The 24,313-nt window shown below is 64.9% G+C and overlaps 2 protein-coding genes and 1 long non-coding RNA gene across 10 annotated transcripts; 2 read left to right on the top strand and 1 right to left on the bottom strand.

Annotated features, from left to right (window-relative positions):
- The first annotated feature begins 1,165 nt into the window (after positions 1-1,165).
- Positions 1,166-8,729, top strand: LOC135579419 (extracellular matrix organizing protein FRAS1-like). 4 transcript variants are annotated; one of them, XM_065062428.1, is made up of 7 exons: positions 1,254-1,394; positions 2,008-3,259; positions 4,347-4,513; positions 4,830-5,035; positions 5,585-6,337; positions 7,137-7,398; positions 8,528-8,729. In XM_065062428.1, exons 3-5 carry the CDS (start codon positions 4,450-4,452, stop codon positions 5,969-5,971), a joined length of 657 nt encoding a protein of 218 aa, XP_064918500.1. In that variant the 5' UTR covers positions 1,254-1,394; positions 2,008-3,259; positions 4,347-4,449; the 3' UTR covers positions 5,972-6,337; positions 7,137-7,398; positions 8,528-8,729. The 4 variants fall into 4 exon arrangements, 3 of the variants coding, with proteins under 3 accessions (XP_064918499.1, XP_064918500.1, XP_064918501.1); XM_065062427.1 differs by lacking the exon at positions 2,008-3,259 and having other exon boundaries at positions 1,166-1,394; XM_065062429.1 differs by lacking the exons at positions 1,254-1,394; positions 2,008-3,259 and adding an exon at positions 3,845-4,117.
- LOC135579420 (uncharacterized) lies at positions 8,357-12,882 on the bottom strand. The gene is made up of 2 exons (XR_010472476.1): positions 12,674-12,882; positions 8,357-8,684 (listed from the first exon to the last, which is right to left on the bottom strand). It is a non-coding gene; the product is annotated as an uncharacterized LOC135579420 (long non-coding RNA).
- A 408-nt stretch (positions 12,883-13,290) lies between these two features.
- On the top strand, positions 13,291-20,915 carry LOC135579421 (extracellular matrix organizing protein FRAS1-like). 5 transcript variants are annotated; one of them, XM_065062432.1, is made up of 6 exons: positions 13,291-13,613; positions 14,227-15,478; positions 16,566-16,732; positions 17,049-17,254; positions 17,804-19,260; positions 19,356-19,450. In XM_065062432.1, exons 3-5 carry the CDS (start codon positions 16,690-16,692, stop codon positions 18,188-18,190), a joined length of 636 nt encoding a protein of 211 aa, XP_064918504.1. In that variant the 5' UTR covers positions 13,291-13,613; positions 14,227-15,478; positions 16,566-16,689; the 3' UTR covers positions 18,191-19,260; positions 19,356-19,450. The 5 variants fall into 5 exon arrangements, 3 of the variants coding, with proteins under 3 accessions (XP_064918504.1, XP_064918505.1, XP_064918503.1); XM_065062433.1 differs by lacking the exon at positions 14,227-15,478 and having other exon boundaries at positions 17,804-17,950; positions 18,409-19,260; XM_065062431.1 differs by lacking the exon at positions 14,227-15,478.
- The last annotated feature ends 3,398 nt before the right edge of the window (positions 20,916-24,313 follow it).

Consider the following 24,313-nt stretch of genomic DNA (forward strand, 5'->3'; position numbering starts at 1 on the left):
GGGGCTCTGAGCCCCCAGCCCGGCCCGGGGAGCCCGGCTTTGGGCTGCCCCACCCCTCGCCTCTGCCCCTGCACCCCCACGGAGCTCCTGTCCCTCGGCAGCCCCCGCAGCTCCTTCTCCATCTCACAGCCCAGCTGCGGAGCCCCCGAAGCACCCCAACAGCCCCAACCCCGCGTGTGGTGTCGGGGCCGGGCCGGGAGCCCCGGCGGTGTCGGGCGGTGCTTGAGAACTGGCTGGGGGGACCCGCGGAGCGGGCCCGGCCCCGTGTGGCCGCGGGCGGCTCGGGCGGGGACGGGGGGCGCCGGGCTCCGGCCCTCCGGGCTTTATTCCCCCCCGGCGCCCCGAGCCCCGCGGCTGCTGCTCCGCGGAGCCGCCCGGGCACCGGCTGCCCTTGCCCACCCGCCTCCGCCCCGAGAGCCCCCGCTGCTGCCGCTCCCCGGGCCGGTCGGGCCTCTCACCTGCGGCGGGCGGACTCGGCCCCTCCGCCGCTCCGAGCTCCCGCCGAACGGCCGGGCCGCTCCCCCCGCCCGCGGTGCCGCCGCTGCCCCCGGGGCCGCAACCACGACCGCAGCACTAACCCGCTCGCCTCGGAGCCGCAAACACAATGACACGGGGACGGCGGCCGCCAGGGGACTCAACTCCTCGGCCCCGCCCCGCGCAGGCGTCCTGGGCCCCGCCCCAACCGGGGGAGGAGGCTCCGCTGGGGCGGAGCTGGGGGCGCGGGGGCGTGGCCAGAGGGGTCCGGCACCTTGTCCGCGGGGTCCCGGCGCCCGCCCGCCCAGCACCGGCAAACCCCGGCGGCGGGGGGGGCACCGACCGACCCCGCGAGCCCGGCGCGCCGGCCCCCGCGGGCTTGTGTGTCTCCCCGAGAAGGGAGCGAGTCCCCGCGGGCAGGGCTGGCCGGGCGTCCCTCCCCGCTGGCTTCGGGGCGTCCCTGCCCCGCTGTTCCCGGCGGGGTCCCGCTGTGCCCCGCTCCTCTCCAGGGGGTCCCGCTGTCGCCCCGCTCCAGCGCTCAGGACAACACGAAGCCAGAGCGGGCAGAGCCCCCGGCCGTCCCCGCTGTCCCTCCTCACGTTCCCCGCCCAGCCGAGGGTCCGTCAGCTCCCGGCTCTGCCGCAGCCTGGGTTCCCCATCCGACCCGCTCATTCCCGGATCACCGGCGCCGGGACGGGTCCCTGTTCGCGGGAGGAGTCCCCCCGCGCTGCCTGACCCGTCCCCCCGTGTCCTGCCCCAGGGCTGTTTGTGCTGGAGCACCACAGCCTGCCCCACGCCAGGTCGGCTTTCCTGACCCCGGAGCAGCTGGGAGGGATCCAGTTCGACCTGCAGCTGCTGTGGAGCGCTCAGACCTTCGACTCGCCCTCCCAGCTCTGGAGAGCGACCAGCTCCTACAACAGGTGAGGCCGGCGGGTTCAGCTTCTGAAGCGATTGTGTGCGTGTAATTAACCGAACCCAGAACATCCCTCTGGCCCTTGGAGCAGCCGCGGGCACAGCAGTTGTGTGGCTGCTCGGGAACCGGCCCGCGTTACAGACTGGGAGACAAAAACCCGTCGGTTGCATTGTACATGCGCTTTTCTAGTTAAGCCGGGGCAGGTGGACACCGGCGGTGATGACGTGTTCAAGGTTGTTTTGCCGTCAGCGAGTTAAAAGCGGGATTTTGCGTCCACAATTTAATCAGTAGCGCTGTGCTTGGCAGAGGTCGGTGTGTTAAGCTGTAGGAAAGTGTGGTTGACTTTCTGAAATAATTCCTTTTTGGTATAAGTTCATCCCGTGACTGTTTCTTCCTTCAGTCCCGCTGCTCGCACAGAGGCTCAAATTAAACCCGGGGGTCACGTTTGCCCATCCCGCATCTGCTGGAGCGGACGGATGTTTCTGGGAGGGTCGGGTCCTGCTGTGAATTCGGTCTGGCCCGCTCACCCCAGGTAGCAGACGGTGGTGTCGGGCAAACGCGTCACACGGGTGCCGGCTTGGGGTGTCGTTGGTGACCGCGGCGTCTCCCGTCTGCCCCAGGAAGGACTACTCCGGCGAGCACAGCATCTCTTCTAGAAGAGGCGCACTGCCGGACCGCATCCTCACTAACAGGGAGGGGCTGGATGAAGCGGTAAAGGTTGAGGGCTGCCTTGGCTGCAGCGCCCATGAGATGGTGGAGTTCAGGATCTCGTGTGGCCGGAGCAGGACAGAAGCAGAATTGCAACCCTGGATTTCAGCAAGGCAAACTTTGGCCTTTTCAGGCAATCGCTGGGGGAAATCCCAGGGGCAAGTCTGCTTGAAGGTAAAGGGGCCCAAGATAGTTGGTTAGTGTTCAGGGACTGTTTCTACCGGGCGCAAGATGAGAGCGTCCCGACACGTAGGAAGCCAAGGAAGGGAGCCAGGAGCCCTGCGTGGCTAAACAGGAACTGCTGGGTAAGCTCAAGTGGAAGAGAAGAGTTTCTAGATCATGGAAGGAGGGGCTGGCCACTTGGGGAGAACGTCAGGCTGTTGTCAGAGGGCGTAGGGAGGCAACTAGGAAAGCTGAGGCCTCCTTAGAATTACACCTGGCGAGAGGGGTCAAGGACAACAGGAAGAGCTTTTTCCAATGGGTAGCAGATAAAACTGACAGCAGAGGCAATGTAGGCCCACTGAGGAACGGGGTGGGTGCCCTGGTGACAGAAGATCCAGAGAAGGCAGAGTTACTGAATGCTTCTCTGTCTCTGCCTGCCCTGCCAGCGGCTGTCCTGAGGATCCCGCACCGCTGAGGCCCCAGAGGAGGGCAGGACAGTGGAGCAGTCTGCCTGGTTGATGAGGACCGGCTTAGGGAGCAGCTGGCAGTCATCCATAAATCCAGGGGTCTGGACGGGATGCACCCGCGGGTGCTGAGGGAGCTGCCTGAGGCCATTGCTGGACCGCTCTCCATCATCTTTGCCGAGTCTTGGGAAGCGGGAGAGGTGCCTGAGGGCTGGAGGAAAGCAAATGTCGTCCCTCCTTGAGGGAGTGCGGTCTGGATGAGCGGGCGGTGAGGTGGACTGGGAACTGGCTGAAGGGAAGAAGCCAGAGAGTCGTGGTCAATGGGGCAGAGTCCAGCTGAAGCCTGTATCCAGTGCAGTGCCTCAGGGGGCAGTGCTGGGGCCGGGACTGTTCAATATATTCATCAATGATTTGGACGAGGGAACAGAGTGACTGTCAGCAAGTTTGCTGATGACACCGAGCCGGGAGGAGTGGTGACACTGGAAGCTGTGCTGCCATCAGAGACCTGGACAGGCTGGAGAGGTGGGCAGGGAAAAAGGTAATGAAATATAACAAGTGCGAGTGTAGAGTCTTGAATCTGGGCAGGAACAACCCCAGGTTCCAGTGTAAGTTGGGGAATGAGCTATTAGAGAGCAGCGTAGGGGAAAGGGACCTGGGGGTCCTGGGGACAGCAGGGTGACCATGAGCCAGCACTGGGCCCTTGTGGCCAGGAAGCCAATGGTACCTGGGGTGGGTTAGAAGGGGGTGGTCAGTAGGTCAGAGAGGTTCTCCTGCCCCTCTGCTCTGCCCTGGGGAGACCACACCTGCAATATTGTGTCCAGCTGTGGCCCCTCAGTTCCAGCAGGACAGGGAACTGCTGGAGAGAGTCCAGCGCAGCCACCAAGATGCTGCAGGGAGTGGAGCATCTCCCGTGTGAGGAAAGGCTGAGGGAGCTGGGGCTCTGGAGCTGGACAAGAGGACACTGAGGGGGGACTCATTCCTGGGGATCAATATGGAAAGGGGGAGTGTCAGGAGGATGGAGCCAGGCTCTTCTGGTGACAACCAGTGACAGGACAAGGGACAATGGGTACAAACTGGAACACAGGAGGTTCCACTTAAATTTTAGCAGCAACTTGTTCCCGGTGAGGGTGGCAGAGCCTGGCCCAGGCTGCCCAGGGGGGTTGTGGAGTCTCCTTCTGTGCAGACATTCCAACCCGCCTGGACACCTTCCTGTGTAACCTCATCTGGGTGTTCCTGCTCCATGGGGGGATTGCACTGGATGAGCTTTCCAGGGCCCTTCCAGTCCCTGACACTCTGGGATGCTGTGACTCTTGATCCCCTGCACCGTGCAGCCCACGCAGGCCTGGGCAGAGCCCGGCGACAAGCCCCTGCCCTGCACGGCCCACGCTCCCGAGCGGTAAGGACTCGCCACCGTCCCGGCAGGACGGTCCCAGCCCGCTCGGGGGGTTTGTGGTCCCGTGTGACGGCGGTGACGGCAGCGGGAAGGGGCGGGGGCTGAGCGCCACGGCCCACGGGCGGCTGGACCAGCGGCGCTGAAGCAGAGGGAGCGGAGGGAAAGCAGCGCGGGCACTCGGGGCGCGGGCAGCCCCAACCTCTCCCTTTGCCTCTTTCTGTGCCCGTGTCAGGTTCTTGATCCCCATCGCCTTCCAGCAGACAAACCGCCCGGTTCCTGTCGTCTGCTCCCTGAACACGGAGTTCCAGCTCTGCAACAACGAGAAGGTGTTTCTGATGGATGCCACCAAACCCGGAATGTCCCTGGCAGAAATGGATTACAAAGGGGCTTTTTCAAAGGGTGGGAGTTCCGTATTGTTCCTTGTTACCTGTTCGCCTCGTACCCGACGTCTCTGTCTCCCCAGCATCCTCGCCTGCGAGAGAGAGGGCTGAACCCAGCCTGGGCTTTGCCTCTTTTCCAGCCCTGGGATAGCGTGACCAGGGACAGGAACGTGCTCTGCACGGCGTTCTGCCGCCTGCACACGCAAACCCAGCCCTGCAGAACCAGAACCGCGCGTGGCTCGCTGCATTTGGCTCTCCCGAGGCTCCTCTTGTTCATTCCGTTCTGTTGTTTTCTGGAGAATTTAACCCGACCGTGTTTCTCCCGCCCTCCTCAGGGCAAATCCTTTACGGCCGCGTGCTCTGGAACCCCGGACAGAACCTGAACGCCGCCTACGAGCTGCAGCTGGAAAAGGTCTATCTGTGCACGGGCAAGGACGGGCACGTGCCTTTCTTCGACCCGACCGGCACCGTCTATAACGAGGGGCCCCGGTACGGCTGCATCCAGCCCAACAAGCACCTGAAGCACCGATTCCTGCTCTTGGTAAGCGTTCCGCTGCCCACAGAAGCACCGTGTCGAGCGTTGCGTGCGCTCGTGGCCGCACAGGCCGGGTCTCTCGGGCTCCCGCTGCCCCAGCAGCCCTGGGAACTGAACGGCGTTCCTGCCGGCCCGGGAGAGCGTCGCCAGGCAGGACACGGGGCGCGGAGCACGGTGACAGCTGAGAACAGCCAGCGCAAGGGAGAAGGGGAGCCGGGGATGTACCGAGCCCGTGCAATCGCCCTTGATCTGCCGGTGCCGTGGCTGGGAACGGACAGGGCTGGCAGCCCGTAAAGGGAGATTTATTTACCGGTGACGCAGGAGTTCTCCCTCCTTGTATAAATCACCGTGAGCCCGCGTCCCCGCCGCAGCCCCGTTCCCCCTCCCAGAACGAGGTGCCGTTCCCGGTATCGGTCAGTTTGGCGTCAGCGCACCCGAGCGGGCTGGTCACACCCGTCTCTAGGGTCAGTTCTCCGGGCCTGACACACTCAGCGCTGAACCAGCGTGAGATCGTGCGGGTCACAAGCCCCTCGTCCCGACGCTCTCTGGTGCCAGGACCGAACGCAGCCCGAGGTGACCGATCAGTATTTCCACGACGTGCCTCTCGACGCCCACTTCGCTTCCGACCTGGCCGAGTTCCACTCCGTCAGCAGCGCGCCCGGAGGCGACGGCTTCACGCTCAGGGTGGACGCTCTCTACAAGGTCCGTGCCCAGGGGGTCGGGGGCCCCAAAACTCCCGTCTCTGCCCGGGACGTCCCGGGTTCACTGGGTGAATGGCGGGCGCCGGGCCCGACGCCGCGCAGAGACACCGAATCCGCGCTGGGGAGGCTCTGGCAGGATTTTATATCCCGATTTCCCCAGACGGGCCGTATTTGTCCCCCAGTGGCCTGTGTCTGTTGTACCGTAAATGAACAGCGGAGCCAGGTACCAAACAAACTCTAGCACGGGAAAGAGAGGTGAGGAATTTATTGTGGTGATGAAGGCGGTTTGTTCTTTGAAAGCAGTCGGGAAAGGAGCTCCTTAGCACCAGTTTATGAACGTTCCTGAGTTGATTACTGCAGTTGCCAAAGACAGATGAGAAGGCTGAACACCCCACTTGGTGATGACCCCCATTGCGGGGGCTCCCAAACCACCCCGAGCTGCTCTGTTGGTGTTTGCAGGAGCCAGTGAAGGGGCAGCGGCTGAACGGGGGAGTCAAAGCGCAGAACGCTCTGCAGGACCGGACGGAAGTTTAACGCAGCACCTGCTTTGTGTTGGTGAGAAACGCCTTTCATGAATTGTGAAAAAAATAGACGACTTTATAAAAAGGTAAGAAAAGTTGTGCTGTTGTTTTTATGCTCTGGGGGAGGGCGGAGCGGCTCCGGCAGCGACCCCAGGGCTTTGGGAGCTCTCAGCAGCCCCGGGAAACCCCCGTTTAACACCCGGGACGCGGCGCTTGCTGCAGAAAATGCGGCAGAAGCGTCCAGAAAGCCCAAGTGCAGCGCTGGGGCTGGGGGCTCGGGGCTGGGAGGTTCGTTTTGGGGCGGGGGCGGCAGCGCCAGTGGTTGTCCCAGGAGGGGGAGAGTGAAGCGGGAGCACGAACCGGGGCTGCCCGGGGGTCGCTCCCGTGTGAGTCCCCCGTGTGACAGTCCCGGCCCCGCTGTCCCTGCCCCGGCTGCGGTGCCGCCGAACGGACACGAGATGGCGCTGCGCTCTGCAGGGCCGCGCGGTGTCCGCCAGGCGGCGCCATCCCGGGCTGCGGCGGGGGCGGGACCGAGTGAGAGGGGTCGGGACCGAGTGAGAGGGGCGGAACCGAGATCGGAGGGGGCGTGGCCAACCCGCTCGGCCGCGCCCCGAGCGCAGCTGAGCCCGCCGCGGGGACGCGGTGGCCGGTTCTGATTGGGTCGGTGCTGGTGCCGCGTTTGTTCGGTGCGTTCCCCTGTGTGTCTGGTTGGTGTTGGTGCCTCGGTTGTTTCACGGCAGCGCAGCCGTGCCCGCAGCGAGGACGTGCTGGACACGGACGGGGCGTGAAGGTGCGTGGGGCCGGGGGGCGGCTGAGCCTGGGGGGAGGGGACACCCCCGGTTGGGGGGCGGCTGCTGAGCCTGAACTCGTCCCCTCTCTCCGCAGGAGCTGCAGGTGCCTGCGGGCAGGTCCCGGACAGAGGCAGCGGCGGGCAAGGGTTAAAACCTACAATGGCCTCAATAAAGGGGTGGTGGAAAGTGGCCGCATGTCGCCGTGGTCCTTACGGGTCCCTCTCGTCCCCAGCCCGGGGCGGGGGGGTCAGGCCGAGCCGTGCCCTGAGCTCCCCCGGCCCATCCCACACCAGCGACTGTTCCCAGACACCTTGCCCCCCCCTCCCCGATGCGGGGACCCGGGTTCTCGCCGCCAGGTGAATGGGACACGGGAAGGTGTCACCGGTACCGGGGGCTGCGGTGCCGCCCACTGCGCTCTGCAGTGCCGCGCTGTGTCCGCCAGGCGGCGCCACTGTGCGGGAGAGAGGGGCGGGGCCGAGAGGGGCGGGGCCAAGCCGCGCCCGGACGCGCCCCGCCAGCGCAGCTGAGCCCGCGGTCACGTGACGGGGCGGCCCCCGAGGCTTCAAAAGCTCCCCCGGGCCGGCGGGGGGCGCCGCTCCGGCGGGCGCACGCGCAGAGGCGGGAGGGGGGCCGGCGGGAGCGGGTGCCGGTGCGGGCTCTGCCGGGCCCGGGGCAGCTGCTGCCGGGGGAGCTGGCTTCCACTCGGCGGGGCCGCGGGGCGGCTCTGGGCCCTGCGCGGAGCCGGGCTCGGACCGGAGCCCCTTTGGTCCCGACGGCCCCGAGGCGGCGAGGACGTGCCCGGTGAGTGTCCCGGGGGCTCGGGGAGCGGGTCTGTGCTCGGGGCTTCGCCCCTCGTCCTGCTGCAGGCCGGGGAGGGCGGTCCCGTCCCCCGGCAGGGCTCCCCCGGGGCTGGAGGCTGCTGGGGGTGCAGGGGGGGCCCCGCGGTTCTGAGCCGGGGCCGGGCCGGGCTGGGGGGGTTGGGGTGTTGGCGCTGGGGGGTCCGGCCAGAGCCGCTGGCCCCGCTGGGCTGGTGGGGCCGGGGGGTTTGGCCGCGGGGGTTTCTGCTCCGGCTCGGCCTGGGGGGCCGCGGTGTGTCCCTGTTTGTGGGGTTCTGCACCCGTTCTGTCCTTAGGGGGGCTGTGCTTTGGGGGTCTGCACCTTTGGTTTTTGGTTTGTGCCTCTTTTGTTGCTGGATTGTGCACCCATTGTGTCTGGGTTTCTGCACCTGTTGTGTTGGAGTTGGTTCAGCTGTTGCTTTCTGGTTTCTGCACCTGTTGGTTTTGTTGCCCCCATATTAGTTGGTGTGCGCACCTGTTCTATTGGGAGTGACCCCTTTTTATTGGGCTTGTGCCTGTGCCTCTGTTGTTGGGTGCGTACCCCACTTTATTTGGTGTGCACCGTTTATTATTCCCTTTGTGTTTGTGCCTTTTGTGTTTCACATGAAGTTGAGTTCTGGTTCCAGTTTCTCTCTCTGGTTTCTTTCAGCTCCAGCTCCAGCCTGTGCAGCTTCAAGCCTGTTTGCGGTTCCAGCTCCTCTGCAGCTGCTTCTGGTTCCAGTTGTTCTGCAGCTCCAGCTCGTTGTGCTTGTTCCACTGAGCTTGGCCTTGGGCCAGATTGTAAATCAATCACTGTCACAAGCTGCCTAGGAATATGACACATGAATAAATATGAACCAATTATCTAATAACCAGTCCAGTGGTTGAACAGTCCTTGAATAAAAAAGGGGGGAAAACCACTTTTCGTGCCAGAAACTAAGTCGAACACCTGAAACGGCCTGGTGCATGCCGGCGTCCGAGCGTTTGGGGGCCAGGGCGTCCGGACCCCCCCCTCTGGAGGGGGTCCCCCTGCCTGGCCCCCCCTACTCCTCCCCAGCCTCCCACTTGTGCCCACTGCCCTCCCTGGCCCCCCCCCCCTTGTGCCCACCCCCCTCCCTGGCCCCCCCCCCCCCCAACTCCTCCCCAGCCTCCCACTTGTGCCCACCCCCCTCCCCCTGCCCAGCGCCCCACCAGCCCCTGCCCAAGGGGCCAACCCGGCCCCTGGGTTTGAGCCCAGGAACAGCGACTGGGTCTCTGTTCCTGAGCCCAAAGCCCAGGCCTCGGCCCCAGGAGCCCCTTTCCCAGCCCCGAGAACGCAGCTCAGGCTCCGTTCTCAGGGCTGGGAAATGCCCGGGTGCCTCGGGGCTGCTGAACCCCAGCACCGGGCCTCGGGGCTCCAGTTGCACAAGCACCCGCGGACCCCACAGCCCCAGCGAACCCAACCCCGCGTGTGGTGTCGGGAGCCCCGGCGGTGTCGGGCGGTGCTTGAGAACTGGCTGGGGGGACCCGCGGAGCGGGCCCGGCCCCGTGTGGCCGCGGGCGGCTCGGGCGGGGACGGGGGGCGCCGGGCTCCGGCCCTCCGGGCTTTATTCCCCCCCGGCGCCCCGAGCCCCGCGGCTGCGGCTGCTGCTCCGCGGAGCCGCCCGGGCACCGGCTGCCCTTGCCCACCCGCCTCACCCTCCGCCCCGAGAGCCCCCGGGGCCGCGGCCCCTTCCCCGCTGCCCGGCCCCGCGCTCCCAGCCCCGACCCCCGGCGCGGCCGCGCCCGGGCCGAGCTCCCCGCACCTCACCTGGGCCCCGCCGGGAGAGCCCGGACCGGCCGCTGCCGCCCCCGCACGCACCGAGAAACCGGAACCCACGCCGCCGCGCGCCTTAAATACCCCAGGCCCCGCCCCTCACACCTGCGCTGGGCCCGCCCCGCGCATGCGCCACCAGGCCCCGCCCCTCACACCTGCGCTGGCCCCGCCCCGCCCAGGTGCGCTGCATTTCCGGCCCGCCCCGCGCAGGCGCCGCCTCTTCTTCCGGCAGAGCCGCGGCGGCTCCGCTCCAGGCGGACGCTGGTAACGGACCGGGCGCTCCGGGGGAACCAGCGAGCGGGACGCGGCGCTGCAGCCCCGGCCCGGGGGCGGTGAGCTTGGGCTGAGCTGGAACCGGGGACGGGGCTCGCGGGAACCGGGGCTGCGGCCCTGCCGGGACCGCTGCCGGCCCGGGAGTCCCGGCCCCGGTGTCCGCCGCTTCCCGGGCGGCCGGGGCCGGAGGGTTCCGCTCCCCCGAGCTCCCGGAGCCCCGAGTCCGGCCTCCCCGGCCCCGTCCCGGCGGGCAGGAGCAGCAGCAGCAGCGCTGGAACCGAGCCGGGAGCTGCCGGAGCCCCGGAGCTCAAGTCCCGCGTTCCCCCGCGGCTGCTGCCGGGCCGGGCTGGCGGGGACACCCCGGGAAGGCTGGAGCCCCCGGCGGCCCCGGGGCTGCCCCGGCACCGTCTGCCCGGACCCGCCGCGCAGCTCGGGGCCCCCGAACACCGACCGGGGAAGGGAAGGGAAGGGAAGGGACGTCTCGGCTCTCGCAGCCCTTCGGGCCCTGCCCCGAGGGGGCTGCACCCGCCCCGGACACACCGGGGGGCTCCGGGCTGAGCCCCCAACAAAACCGGCCAAATGAGCCGCATTTCAAGCCCCCAAAACACAGGGCTTGGTGTCTGCCCCATCAGTGGCCACATGAGCCTCGTTGGAACCACAGGAACAGGGGACTGAGTCTCCTCCTCCAGCCCCAGAACTGCCCCAGCAACACGGGCTCCAGCCCTTCCACACACAGCACTTTGTGTCCAGCCCTTCACAGGCCACATGAGCCTGCTTGTCAGCCACAGGCCCGTGAACCAGCCTCTGTGACCCACAGCCACCACTTAGTCTCTGTTTGTGACCCCCCAATTCACGACTTAGTCTCTGTTTGTGAGCCCCCAATTCACGACTTAGTCTCTGTTTGTGAGCCCCCCAATTCATGACTTAGTCTCTGTGACCCAGATTCACAACTTAGTCTCTGTTTGTGAGCCCCCACAATTCCTGACTTAGTCTCTGTTTGTGACCCCCCCAATTCACGACTTAGTCTCTGTTCGTGAGCTCTGTGATTCCCGACTTAGTCTCTTTTCTGTGACCCCCCAATTCACGACTTAGTCTCTGTGACCCAGATTCATGACTTAGTCTCTGTTTGTAAACTGTGTGATTCCCAACTTAGTCTCTTTTTGGTGACCTCCACAATGTACAACTTAATCTCTGCACCCCAGATTCATCACTTACTCTGTTTGTGAGCCCCCTCAATTCCCGACTTAGTCTCTGTTTGTGAGCCCCCCCAATTCACGACTTAGTCTCTTTTTTGTGAGCCCCCCCAATTCACGACTTAGTCTCTGTGACCCAGATTCACAACTTAGTCTCTGTGACCCAGATTCATGACTTAGTCTCTGTTTGTGACCCCAGTTCACGAGTTCCTCTCTGGTTTGTGAGCCCAGCAATTCACAACTTAGTCTCTGTTTGGGACCCAGATTCACCATTTAGTCTCTTTGCTGTGGGCCCCACAATTCACGACTTAGTCTCTGTGAACCCAGTTCACAACTTAGTCTCCGTTTGAGAGCTCTCCAGTTCCTGACTTAGTCTCTTTGTGGTGAGCCCCCCAACACACAACGTAATCTCTGAGCCCCAGATTCATGACTTAGTCTCTGTGACTCAAATTAGGACTTAGTCTGTTTGTGACCCCCCCAGTTCCCGACTTAGTCTCTGTTTGTGACCCCCCCAATTCACGACTTAGTCTCTGTTTGTGAGCTCTGTGATTCCCGACTTAGTCTCTTATTTGTGAGCCCCCCCAATTCACGACTTAGTCTCTGTGACCCAGATTCATGACTTAGTCTCTGTTTGTGACCCCAGTTCACAACTTCCTCTCTGGTTTGTGAGCCCAGCAATTCACGACTTAGTCTCTGTTTATGACCCCAGTTCACTATTTCCTCTCTGTTTGTGACCCCCACAATGCACGACTTAGTCTCTGGTTTGTGAGCCCCACAATTCATTATTTTAGTCTCTGTTTGGGACCCAAATTCACGACTTAGTCTCTTTTTTGTGAGCCCCCCAATTCACAGCTTAGTCTCTGTCCCTGAGCCCTCCCTCTGGCCAAACGCACCCGCTGTCCAGCCCCAACTGCAGGACTCGGGCTCTGTTCCTCCCCACGGGCAGGACGGGCTCTCCCTTCGCTGGAGGTGCCGGGGCACAGCTCAGCCTCCCCCCGGGCGCTGAGCCCCAACCCACCCGCCTCGGGCTCTGCTTCCCAGCCGGGCTGAGCCCCCAGCAGCCCCAGCCGCTCTCAGGCCCTGGAGACGTGGGACTGGGGCTCTGAGCCCCCAGCCCGGCCCGGGGAGCCCGGCTTTGGGCTGCCCCACCCCTCGCCTCTGCCCCTGCACCCCCACGGAGCTCCTGTCCCTCGGCAGCCCCCGCAGCTCCTTCTCCATCTCACAGCCCAGCTGCGGAGCCCCCGAAGCACCCCAACAGCCCCAACCCCGCGTGTGGTGTCGGGGCCGGGCCGAGAGCCCCGGCGGTGTCGGGCGGTGCTTGAGAACTGGCTGGGGGGACCCGCGGAGCGGGCCCGGCCCCGTGTGGCCGCGGGCGGCTCGGGCGGGGACGGGGGGGCGCCGGGCTCCGGCCCTCCGGGCTTTATTCCCCCCCGGCGCCCCGAGCCCCGCGGCTGCTGCTCCGCGGAGCCGCCCGGGCACCGGCTGCCCTTGCCCACCCGCCTCCGCCCCGAGAGCCCCCGCTGCTGCCGCTCCCCGGGCCGGTCGGGCCTCTCACCTGCGGCGGGCGGACTCGGCCCCTCCGCCGCTCCGAGCTCCCGCCGAACGGCCGGGCCGCTCCCCCCGCCCGCGGTGCCGCCGCTGCCCCCGGGGCCGCAACCACGACCGCAGCACTAACCCGCTCGCCTCGGAGCCGCAAACACAATGACACGGGGACGGCGGCCGCCAGGGGACTCAACTCCTCGGCCCCGCCCCGCGCAGGCGTCCTGGGCCCCGCCCCAACCGGGGGAGGAGGCTCCGCTGGGGCGGAGCTGGGGGGCGCGGGGGCGTGGCCAGAGGGGTCCGGCACCTTGTCCGCGGGGTCCCGGCGCCCGCCCGCCCAGCACCGGCAAACCCCGGCGGCGGGGGGGGGCACCGACCGACCCCGCGAGCCCGGCGCGCCGGTCCCCGCGGGCTTGTGTGTCTCCCCGAGAAGGGAGCGAGTCCCCGCGGGCAGGGCTGGCCGGGCGTCCCTCCCCGCTGGCTTCGGGGCGTCCCTGCCCCGCTGTTCCCGGCGGGGTCCCGCTGTGCCCCGCTCCTCTCCAGGGGGTCCCGCTGTCGCCCCGCTCCAGCGCTCAGGACAACACGAAGCCAGAGCGGGCAGAGCCCCCGGCCGTCCCCCGCTGTCCCCTCCTCACGTTCCCCGCCCAGCCGAGGGTCCGTCAGCTCCCGGCTCTGCCGCAGCCCGGGTTCCCCATCCGACCCGCTCATTCCCGGATCACCGGCGCCGGGACGGGTCCCTGTTCGCGGGAGGAGTCCCCCCGCGCTGCCTGACCCGTCCCCCCGTGTCCTGCCCCAGGGCTGTTTGTGCTGGAGCACCACAGCCTGCCCCACGCCAGGTCGGCTTTCCTGACCCCGGAGCAGCTGGGAGGGATCCAGTTCGACCTGCAGCTGCTGTGGAGCGCTCAGACCTTCGACTCGCCCTCCCAGCTCTGGAGAGCGACCAGCTCCTACAACAGGTGAGGCCGGCGGGTTCAGCTTCTGAAGCGATTGTGTGCGTGTAATTAACCGAACCCAGAACATCCCTCTGGCCCTTGGAGCAGCCGCGGGCACAGCAGTTGTGTGGCTGCTCGGGAACCGGCCCGCGTTACAGACTGGGAGACAAAAACCCGTCGGTTGCATTGTACATGCGCTTTTCTAGTTAAGCCGGGGCAGGTGGACACCGGCGGTGATGACGTGTTCAAGGTTGTTTTGCCGTCAGCGAGTTAAAAGCGGGATTTTGCGTCCACAATTTAATCAGTAGCGCTGTGCTTGGCGGAGGTCGGTGTGTTAAGCTGTAGGAAAGTGTGGTTCACTTTCTAAAAGAATTCCTTTTTGGTATAAGTTCATCCCGTGACTGTTTCTTCCTTCAGTCCCGCTGCTCGCACAGAGGCTCAAATTAAACCCGGGGGTCACGTTTGCCCGTCCCGCATCTGCTGGAGCGGACGGATGTTTCTGGGAGGGTCGGGTCCTGCTGTGAATTCGGTCTGGCCCGCTCACCCCAGGTAGCAGACGGTGGTGTCGGGCAAACGCGTCACACGGGTGCCGGCTCGGGGTGTCGTTGGTGACCGCGGCGTCTCCCGTCTGCCCCAGGAAGGACTACTCCGGCGAGCACAGCATCTCTTCTAGAAGAGGCGCACTGCCGGACCGCATCCTCACTAACAGGGAGGGGCTGGATGAAGCGGTAAAGGTTGAGGGCTGCCTTGGCTGCAGCGCCCATGAGATGGTGGAGTTCAGGATCTCGTGTGGCCGGAGCAGGACAGAAGCAGAATTGCAACCCTGGATTTCAGCAAGGCAAACTTTGGCCTTTTCAGGCAATCGCTGGGGGAAATCCCAGGGGCAAGTCTGCTTGAAGGTAAAGGGGCCCAAGATAGTTGGTTAGTGTTCAGGGACTGTTTCTACCGGGCGCAAGATGAGAGCGTCCCGACACGTAGGAAGCCAAGGAAGGGAGCCAGGAGCCCTGCGTGGCTAAACAGGAACTGCTGGGTAAGCTCAAGTGGAAGAGAAGAGTTTCTAGATCATGGAAGGAGGGGCTGGCCACTTGGGGAGAACGTCAGGCTGTTGTCAGAGGGCGTAGGGAGGCAACTAGGAAAGCTGAGGCCTCCTTAGAATTACACCTGGCGAGAGGGGTCAAGGACAACAGGAAGAGCTTTTTCCAATGGGTAGCAGATAAAACTGACAGCAGAGGCAATGTAGGCCCACTGAGGAACGGGGTGGGTGCCCTGGTGACAGAAGATCCAGAGAAGGCAGAGTTACTGAATGCTTCTCTGTCTCTGCCTGCCCTGCCGGCGGCTGTCCTGAGGATCCCGCACCGCTGAGGCCCCAGAGGAGGGCAGGACAGTGGAGCAGTCTGCCTGGTTGATGAGGACCGGCTTAGGGAGCAGCTGGCAGTCATCCATAAATCCAGGGGTCCGGACGGGATGCACCCGCGGGTGCCGAGGGAGCTGCCTGAGGCCATTGCTGGACCGCTCTCCATCATCTTTGCCGAGTCTTGGGAAGCGGGAGAGGTGCCTGAGGGCTGGAGGAAAGCAAATGTCGTCCCTCCTTGAGGGAGTGCGGTCTGGATGAGCGGGCGGTGAGGTGGACTGGGAACTGGCTGAAGGGAAGAAGCCAGAGAGTCGTGGTCAATGGGGCAGAGTCCAGCTGAAGCCTGTATCCAGTGCAGTGCCTCAGGGGGCAGTGCTGGGGCCGGGACTGTTCAATATATTCATCAATGATTTGGACGAGGGAACAGAGTGACTGTCAGCAAGTTTGCTGATGACACCGAGCCGGGAGGAGTGGTGACACTGGAAGCTGTGCTGCCATCAGAGACCTGGACAGGCTGGAGAGGTGGGCAGGGAAAAAGGTAATGAAATATAACAAGTGCGAGTGTAGAGTCTTGAATCTGGGCAGGAACAACCCCAGGTTCCAGTGTAAGTTGGGGAATGAGCTATTAGAGAGCAGCGTAGGGGAAAGGGACCTGGGGGTCCTGGGGACAGCAGGGTGACCATGAGCCAGCACTGGGCCCTTGTGGCCAGGAAGCCAATGGTACCTGGGGTGGGTTAGAAGGGGGTGGTCAGTAGGTCAGAGAGGTTCTCCTGCCCCTCTGCTCTGCCCTGGGGAGACCACACCTGGAATATTGTGCCCAGCTGTGGCCCCTCAGTTCCAGCAGGACAGGGAACTGCTGGAGAGAGTCCAGCGCAGCCACCAAGATGCTGCAGGGAGTGGAGCATCTCCCGTGTGAGGAAAGGCTGAGGGAGCTGGGGCTCTGGAGCTGGACAAGAGGAGACTGAGGGGGGACTCATTCCTGGGGATCAATATGGAAAGGGGGCGTGTCAGGAGGATGGAGCCAGGCTCTTCTGGTGACAACCAGTGACAGGACAAGGGACAATGGGTACAAACTGGAACACAGGAGGTTCCACTTAAATTTTAGCAGCAACTTGTTCCTGGTGAGGGTGGCAGAGCCTGGCCCAGGCTGCCCAGGGGGGTTGTGGAGTCTCCTTCTGTGCAGACATTCCAACCCGCCTGGACACCTTCCTGTGTAACCTCATCTGGGTGTTCCTGCTCCATGGGGGGATTGCACTGGATGAGCTTTCCAGGGCCCTTCCAGTCCCTGACACTCTGGGATGCTGTGACTCTTGATCCCCTGCACCGTGCAGCCCACGCAGGCCTGGGCAGAGCCCGGCGACAAGCCCCTGCCCTGCACGGCCCACGCTCCCGAGCGGTAAGGACTCGCCACCGTCCCGGCAGGACGGTCCCAGCCCGCTCGGGGGGTTTGTGGTCCCGTGTGACGGCGGTGACGGCAGCGGGAAGGGGCGGGGGCTGAGCGCCACGGCCCACGGGCGGCTGGACCAGCGGCGCTGAAGCAGAGGGAGCGGAGGGAAAGCAGCGCGGGCACTCGGGGCGCGGGCAGCCCCAACCTCTCCCTTTGCCTCTTTCTGTGCCCGTGTCAGGTTCTTGATCCCCATCGCCTTCCAGCAGACAAACCGCCCGGTTCCTGTCGTCTGCTCCCTGAACACGGAGTTCCAGCTCTGCAACAACGAGAAGGTGTTTCTGATGGATGCCACCTAACCCGGAATGTCCCTGGCAGAAATGGATTACAAAGGGGCTTTTTCAAAGGGTGGGAGTTCCGTATTGTTCCTTGTTACCGGTTCCCCTCGTACCCGACGTCTCTGTCTCCCCAGCATCCTCGCCTGCGAGAGAGAGGGCTGAACCCAGCCTGGGCTTTGCCTCTTTTCCAGCCCTGGGATAGCGTGACCAGGGACAGGAACGTGCTCTGCACGGCGTTCTGCCGCCTGCACACGCAAACCCAGCCCTGCAGAACCAGAACCGCGCGTGGCTCGCTGCATTTGGCTCTCCCGAGGCTCCTCTTGTTCATTCCGTTCTGTTGTTTTCTGGAGAATTTAACCCGACCGTGTTTCTCCCGCCCTCCTCAGGGCAAATCCTTTACGGCCGCGTGCTCTGGAACCCGGAACAGAACCTGAACGCCGCCTACGAGCTGCAGCTGGAAAAGGTCTATCTGTGCACGGGCAAGGACGGGCACGTGCCTTTCTTCGACCCGACCGGCACCGTCTATAACGAGGGGCCCCGGTACGGCTGCATCCAGCCCAACAAGCACCTGAAGCACCGATTCCTGCTCTTGGTAAGCGTTCCGCTGCCCACAGAAGCACCGTGTCGAGCGTTGCGTGCGCTCGTGGCCGCACAGGCCGGGTCTCTCGGGCTCCCGCTGCCCCAGCAGCCCTGGGAACTGAACGGCGTTCCTGCCGGCCCGGGAGAGCGTCGCCAGGCAGGACACGGGGCGCGGAGCACGGTGACAGCTGAGAACAGCCAGCGCAAGGGAGAAGGGGAGCCGGGGATGTACCGAGCCCGTGCAATCGCCCTTGATCTGCCGGTGCCGTGGCTGGGAACGGACAGGGCTGGCAGCCCGTAAAGGGAGATTTATTTACCGGTGACGCAGGAGTTCTCCCTCCTTGTATAAATCACCGTGAGCCCGCGTCCCCGCCGCAGCCCCGTTCCCCCTCCCAGAACGAGGTGCCGTTCCCGGTATCGGTCAGTTTGGCGTCAGCGCACCCGAGCGGGCTGGTCACACCCGTCTCTAGGGTCAGTTCTCCGGGCCTGACACACTCAGCGCTGAACCAGCGTGAGATCGTGCGGGTCACAAGCCCCTCGTCCCGACGCTCTCTGGTGCCAGGACCGAACGCAGCCCGAGGTGACCGATCAGTATTTCCACGACGTGCCTTTCGACGCCCACTTCGCTTCCGACCTGGCCGAGTTCCGCTCCGTCAGCAGCGCGCCCGGAGGCGACGGCTTCACGCTCAGGGTGGACGCTCTCTACAAGGTCCGTGCCCAGGGGGTCGGGGGCCCCAAAACTCCCGTCTCTGCCCGGGACGTCCCGGGTTCACTGGGTGAATGGCGGGCGCCGGGCCCGACGCCGCGCAGAGACACCGAATCCGCGCTGGGGAGGCTCTGGCAGGATTTTATATCCCGATTTCCCCAGACGGGCCGTATTTGTCCCCCAGTGGCCTGTGTCTGTTGTACCGTAAATGAACAGCGGAGCCAGGTACCAAACAAACTCTAGCACGGGAAAGAGAGGTGAGGAATTTATTGTGGTGATGAAGGCGGTTTGTTCTTTGAAAGCAGTCGGGAAAGGAGCTCCTTAGCACCAGTTTATGAACGTTCCTGAGTTGATTACTGCAGTTGCCAAAGACAGATGAGAAGGCTGAACACCCCACTTGGTGATGACCCCGATTGCGGGGGCTCCCAAACCACCCCGAGCTGCTCTGTTGGTGTTTGCAGGAGCCAGTGAAGGGGCAGCGGCTGAACGGGGGAGTCAAAGCGCAGAACGCTCTGCAGGACCGGACGGAAGTTTAACGCAGCACCTGCTTTGTGTTGGTGAGAAACGCCTTTCATGAATTGTGAAAAAAATAGACGACTTTATAAAAAGGTAAGAAAAGTTGTGCTGTTGTTTTTATGCTCTGGGGGAGGGCGGAGCGGCTCCGGCAGCGACCCCAGGGCTTTGGGAGCTCTCAGCAGCCCCGGGAAACCCCCGTTTAACACCCGGGACGCGGCGCTTGCTGCAGAAAATGCGGCAGAAGCGTCCAGAAAGCCCAAGTGCAGCGCTGGGGCTGGGGGCTCGGGGCTGGGAGGTTCGTTTTGGGGCGGGGGCGGCAGCGCCAGTGGTTGTCCCAGGAGGGGGAGAGTGAAGCGGGAGCACGAACCGGGGCTGCCCGGGGGTCGCTCCCCTGTGAGTCCCCCGTGTGACAGTCCCGGCCCCGCTGTCCCTGCCCCGGCTGCGGTGCCGCCGAACGGACACGAGATGGCGCTGCGCTCTGCAGGGCCGCGCGGTGTCCGCCAGGCGGCGCCATCCCGGGCTGCGGCGGGGGCGGGACCGAGTGAGAGGGGTCGGGACCGAGTGAGAGGGGCGGAACCGAGATCGGAGGGGGCGTGGCCAACCCGCTCGGCCGCGCCCCGAGCGCAGCTGAGCCCGCCGCGGGGACGCGGTGGCCGGTTCTGATTGGGTCGGTGCTGGTGCCGCGTTTGTTCGGTGCGTTCCCCTGTGTGTCTGGTTGGTGTTGGTGCCTCGGTTGTTTCACGGCAGCGCAGCCGAGCCCGCAGCGAGGACGTGCTGGACACGGACGGGGCGTGAAGGTGCGTGGGGCCGGGGGGCGGCTGAGCCTGGGGGGAGGGGACACCCCCGGTTGGGGGGCGGCTGCTGAGCCTGAACTCGTCCCCTCTCTCCGCAGGAGCTGCAGGTGCCTGCGGGCAGGTCCCGGACAGAGGCAGCGGCGGGCAAGGGTTAAAACCTACAATGGCCTCAATAAAGGGGTGGTGGAAAGTGGCCGCATGTCGCCGTGGTCCTTACGGGTCCCTCTCGTCCCCAGCCCGGGGCGGGGGGGTCAGGCCGAGCCGTGCCCTGAGCTCCCCCGGCCCATCCCACACCAGCGACTGTTCCCAGACACCTTGCCCCCCCCTCCCCGATGCGGGGACCCGGGTTCTCGCCGCCAGGTGAATGGGACACGGGAAGGTGTCACCGGTACCGGGGGCTGCGGTGCCGTCCACTGCGCTCTGCAGTGCCGCGCTGTGTCCGCCAGGCGGCGCCACTGTGCGGGAGAGAGGGGCGGGGCCGAGAGGGGCGGGGCCGAGAGGGGCGGGGCCAAGCCGCGCCCGGACGCGCCCCGCCAGCGCAGCTGAGCCCGCGGTCACGTGACGGGGCGGCCCCCGAGGCTTCAAAAGCTCCCCCGGGCCGGCGGGGGGCGCCGCTCCGGCGGGCGCACGCGCAGAGGCGGGAGCGGGTTCCGGCGGGAGCGGGTGCCGGTGCGGGCTCTGCCGGGCCCGGGGCAGCTGCTGCCGGGGGAGCTGGCTTCCACTCGGCGGGGCCGCGGGGCGGCTCTGGGCCCTGCGCGGAGCCGGGCTCGGACCGGAGCCCCTTTGGTCCCGACGGCCCCGAGGCGGCGAGGACGTGCCCGGTGAGTGTCCCGGGGGCTCGGGGAGCGGGTCTGTGCTCGGGGCTTCGCCCCTCGTCCTGCTGCAGGCCGGGGAGGGCGGTCCCGTCCCCCGGCAGGGCTCCCCCGGGGCTGGAGGCTGCTGGGGGTGCAGGGGGGGCCCCGCGGTTCTGAGCCGGGGCCGGGCCGGGCTGGGGGGGGTTGGGGTGTTGGCGCTGGGGGGTCCGGCCAGAGCCGCTGGCCCCGCTGGGCTGGTGGGGCCGGGGGGTTTGGCCGCGGGGGTTTCTGCTCCGGCTCGGCCTGGGGGGCCGCGGTGTGTCCCCGTTTGTGGGGTTCTGCACCCGTTCTGTCCTTAGGGGGGCTGTGCTTTGGGGGTCTGCACCTTTGGTTTTTGGTTTGTGCCTCTTTTGTTGCTGGATTGTGCACCTGTTGTGTTGGAGTTGGTTCAGCTGTTGCTTTCTGGTTTCTGCACCTGTTGGTTTTGTTGCCCCCATATTAGTTGGTGTGCGCACCTGTTCTATTGGGAGTGACCCCTTTTTATTGGGCTTGTGCCTGTGCCTCTGTTATTGGGTGTGTACCCCACTTTATTTGGTGTGCACCGTTTATTATTCCCTTTGTGTTTGTGCCTTTTGTGTTTCACATGAAGTTGAGTTCTGGTTCCAGTTTCTCTCTCTGGTTTCTTTCAGCTCCAGCTCCAGCCTGTGCAGCTTCAAGCCTGTTTGCGGTTCCAGCTCCTCTGCAGCTCCAGCTCGTTGTGCTTGTTCCACTGAGCTTGGCCTTGGGCCAGATCGTAAATCAATCACTGTCACAAGCTGCCTAGGAATATGACACATGAATAAATATGAACCAATTATCTAATAACCAGTCCAGTGGTTGAACAGTCCTTGAATAAAAAAGGGGGGAAAACCACTTTTCGCGCCAGAAACTAAGTCGAACACCTGAAACGGCCTGGTGCATGCCGGCGTCCGAGCGTTTGGGGGCCAGGGCGTCCGGACCCCCCCCTCTGGAGGGGGTCCCCCTGCCTGGCCCCCCTCCCTACTCCTCCCCAACCTCCCACTTGTGCCCACCCCCCTCCCTGGCCCCCCCCCCCCCTTGTGCCCACCCCCCTCCCTGGCCCCCCCCCCCTTGTGCCCACCCCCCTCCCTGGCCCCCCCCCCCCCCCAACTCCTCCCCAGCCTCCCACTTGTGCCCACCCCCCTGCCCAGCGCCCCACCAGCCCCTGCCCAAGGGGCCATCCCGGCCCCTGGGTTTGAGCCCAGGAACAGCGACTGGGTCTCTGTTCCTGAGCCCAAAGCCCAGGCCTCGGCCCCAGGAGCCCCTTTCCCAGCCCCGAGAACGCAGCTCAGGCTCCGTTCTCAGGGCTGGGAAATGCCCGGGTGCCTCGGGGCTGCTGAACCCCAGCACCGGGCCTCGGGGCTCCAGTTGCACAAGCACCCGCGGACCCCACAGCCCCAGCGAACCCAACCCCGCGTGTGGTGTCGGGAGCCCCGGCGGTGTCGGGCGGTGCTTGAGAACTGGCTGGGGGGACCCGCGGAGCGGGCCCGGCCCCGTGTGGCCGCGGGCGGCTCGGGCGGGGACGGGGGGCGCCGGGCTCCGGCCCTCCGGGCTTTATTCCCCCCCGGCGCCCCGAGCCCCGCGGCTGCGGCTGCTGCTCCGCGGAGCCGCCCGGGCACCGGCTGCCCTTGCCCACCCGCCTCACCCTCCGCCCCGAGAGCCCCCGGGGCCGCGGCCCCTTCCCCGCTGCCCGGCCCCGCGCTCCCAGCCCCGACCCCCGGCGCGGCCGCGCCCGGGCCGAGCTCCCCGCACCTCACCTGGGCCCCGCCGGGAGAGCCCGGACCGGCCGCTGCCGCCCCCGCACGCACCGAGAAACCGGAACCCACGCCGCCGCGCGCCTTAAATACCCCAGGCCCCGCCCCTCACACCTGCGCTGGGCCCGCCCCGCGCATGCGCCACCAGGCCCCGCCCCTCACACCTGCGCTGGCCCCGCCCCGCCCAGGTGCGCTGCATTTCCGGCCCGCCCCGCGCAGGCGCCGCCTCTTCTTCCGGCAGAGCCGCGGCGGCTCCGCTCCAGGCGGACGCTGGTAACGGACCGGGCGCTCCGGGGGAACCAGCGAGCGGGACGCGGTGCTGCAGCCCCGGCCCGGGGGCGGTGAGCTTGGGCTGAGCTGGAACCGGGGACGGGGCTCGCGGGAACCGGGGCTGCGGCCCTGCCGGGACCGCTGCCGGCCCGGGAGTCCCGGCCCCGGTGTCCGCCGCTTCCCGGGCGGCCGGGGCCGGAGGGTTCCGCTCCCCCGAGCTCCCGGAGCCCCGAGTCCGGCCTCCCCGGCCCCGTCCCGGCGGGCAGGAGCAGCAGCAGCAGCGCTGGAACCGAGCCGGGAGCTGCCGGAGCTCCGGAGCTCAAGTCCCGCGTTCCCCCGCGGCTGCTGCCGGGCCGGGCTGGCGGGGACACCCCGGGAAGGCTGGAGCCCCCGGCGGCCCCGGGGCTGCCCCGGCACCGTCTGCCCGGACCTGCAGCGCAGCTCGGGGCCCCCGAACACCGACCGGGGAAGGGAAGGGAAGGGAAGGGACGTCTGGACTCTCGCAGCCCTTCGGGCCCTGCCCCGATGGGGCTGCACCCGCCCCGGACACACCCGGGGGGCTCCGGGCTGAGCCCCCAACAAAACCGGCCAAATGAGCCGCGTTTCAAGCCCCCAAAACACAGGGCTTGGTGTCTGCCCCATCAGTGGCCACATGAGCCTCGTTGGAACCACAGGAACAGGGGACTGAGCCTCCTCCTCCAGCCCCAGAACTGCCCCAGCAACACGGGCTCCAGCCCTTCCACACACAGCACTTTGTGTCCAGCCCTTCACAGGCCACATGAGCCTGCTTGTCAGCCACAGGCACGTGAACCAGCCTCTCTGACCCACAGCCACCACTTAGTCTCTGTTTGTGACCCCCCCAATTCACCACTTAGTCTCTGTTTGTGACCCCCCAATTCACGACTTAGTCTCTGTTTGTGAGCCCCCAATTCACGACTTAGTCTCTGTTTGTGAGCCCCCAATTCACGACTTAGTCTCTGTTTGTGAGCCCCCCAATTCATGACTTAGTCTCTGTGACCCAGATTCACAACTTAGTCTCTGTTTGTGAGCCCCCTCAATTCCCGACTTAGTCTCTGTTTGTGAGCCCCCACAATTCCTGACTTAGTCTCTGTTCGTGAGCTCTGTGATTCCCGACTTAGTCTCTTTTCTGTGACCCCCCAATTCACGACTTAGTCTCTGTGACCCAGATTCATGACTTAGTCTCTGTTTGTAAACTGTGTGATTCCCGACTTAGTCTCTTTTTGGTGACCTCCACAATGTACAACTTAATCTCTGCACCCCAGATTCATCACTTACTCTGTTTGTGAGCCCCCTCAATTCCCGACTTAGTCTCTGTTTGTGAGCCCCCTCAATTCCCAACTTAGTCTCTTTTTTGTGAGCCCCCCAATTCACGACTTAGTCTCTGTGACCCAGATTCATGACTTAGTCTCTGTTTGTGACCCCAGTTCACGAGTTCCTCTCTGGTTTGTGAGCCCAGCAATTCACAACTTAGTCTCTGTTTGGGACCCAGATTCACCATTGAGTCTCTTTGTTGTGGGCCCCACAATTAATGACTTAGTCTCTGTGAACCCAGTTCACAACTTAGTCTCCGTTTGAGAGCTCTCCAGTTCCTGACTTAGTCTCTTTGTGGTGAGCCCCCCAACACACAACGTAATCTCTGAGCCCCAGATTCATGACTTAGTCTCTGTGACTCAAATTAGGACTTAGTCTGTTTGTGACCCCCCCAGTTCCCGACTTAGTCTCTGTTTGTGACCCCCCCAATTCACGACTTAGTCTCTGTTTGTGAGCTCTGTGATTCCCGACTTAGTCTCTTATTTGTGAGCCCCCCCAATTCACGACTTAGTCTCTGTGACCCAGATTCACGACTTAGTCTCTGTTTGTGACCCCAGTTCACAACTTCCTCTCTGGTTTGTGAGCCCAGCAATTCACAACTTAGTCTCTGTTTATGACCCCAGTTCACTATTTCCTCTCTGTTTGTGACCCCCACAATGCACGACTTAGTCTCTGGTTTGTGAGCCCCACAACTCATAATTTTAGTCTCTGTTTGGGACCCAAATTCACGACTTAGTCTCTTTTTTGTGAGCCCCCCAATTCACAGCTTAGTCTCTGTCCCTGAGCCCTCCCTCTGGCCAAACGCACCCGCTGTCCAGCCCCACCTGCAGGACTCGGGCTCTGTTCCTC

This window comes from Columba livia, chromosome 4 (genome assembly GCF_036013475.1).
Source record: "Columba livia isolate bColLiv1 breed racing homer chromosome 4, bColLiv1.pat.W.v2, whole genome shotgun sequence".
Lineage (NCBI taxonomy): Eukaryota > Metazoa > Chordata > Aves > Columbiformes > Columbidae > Columba > Columba livia.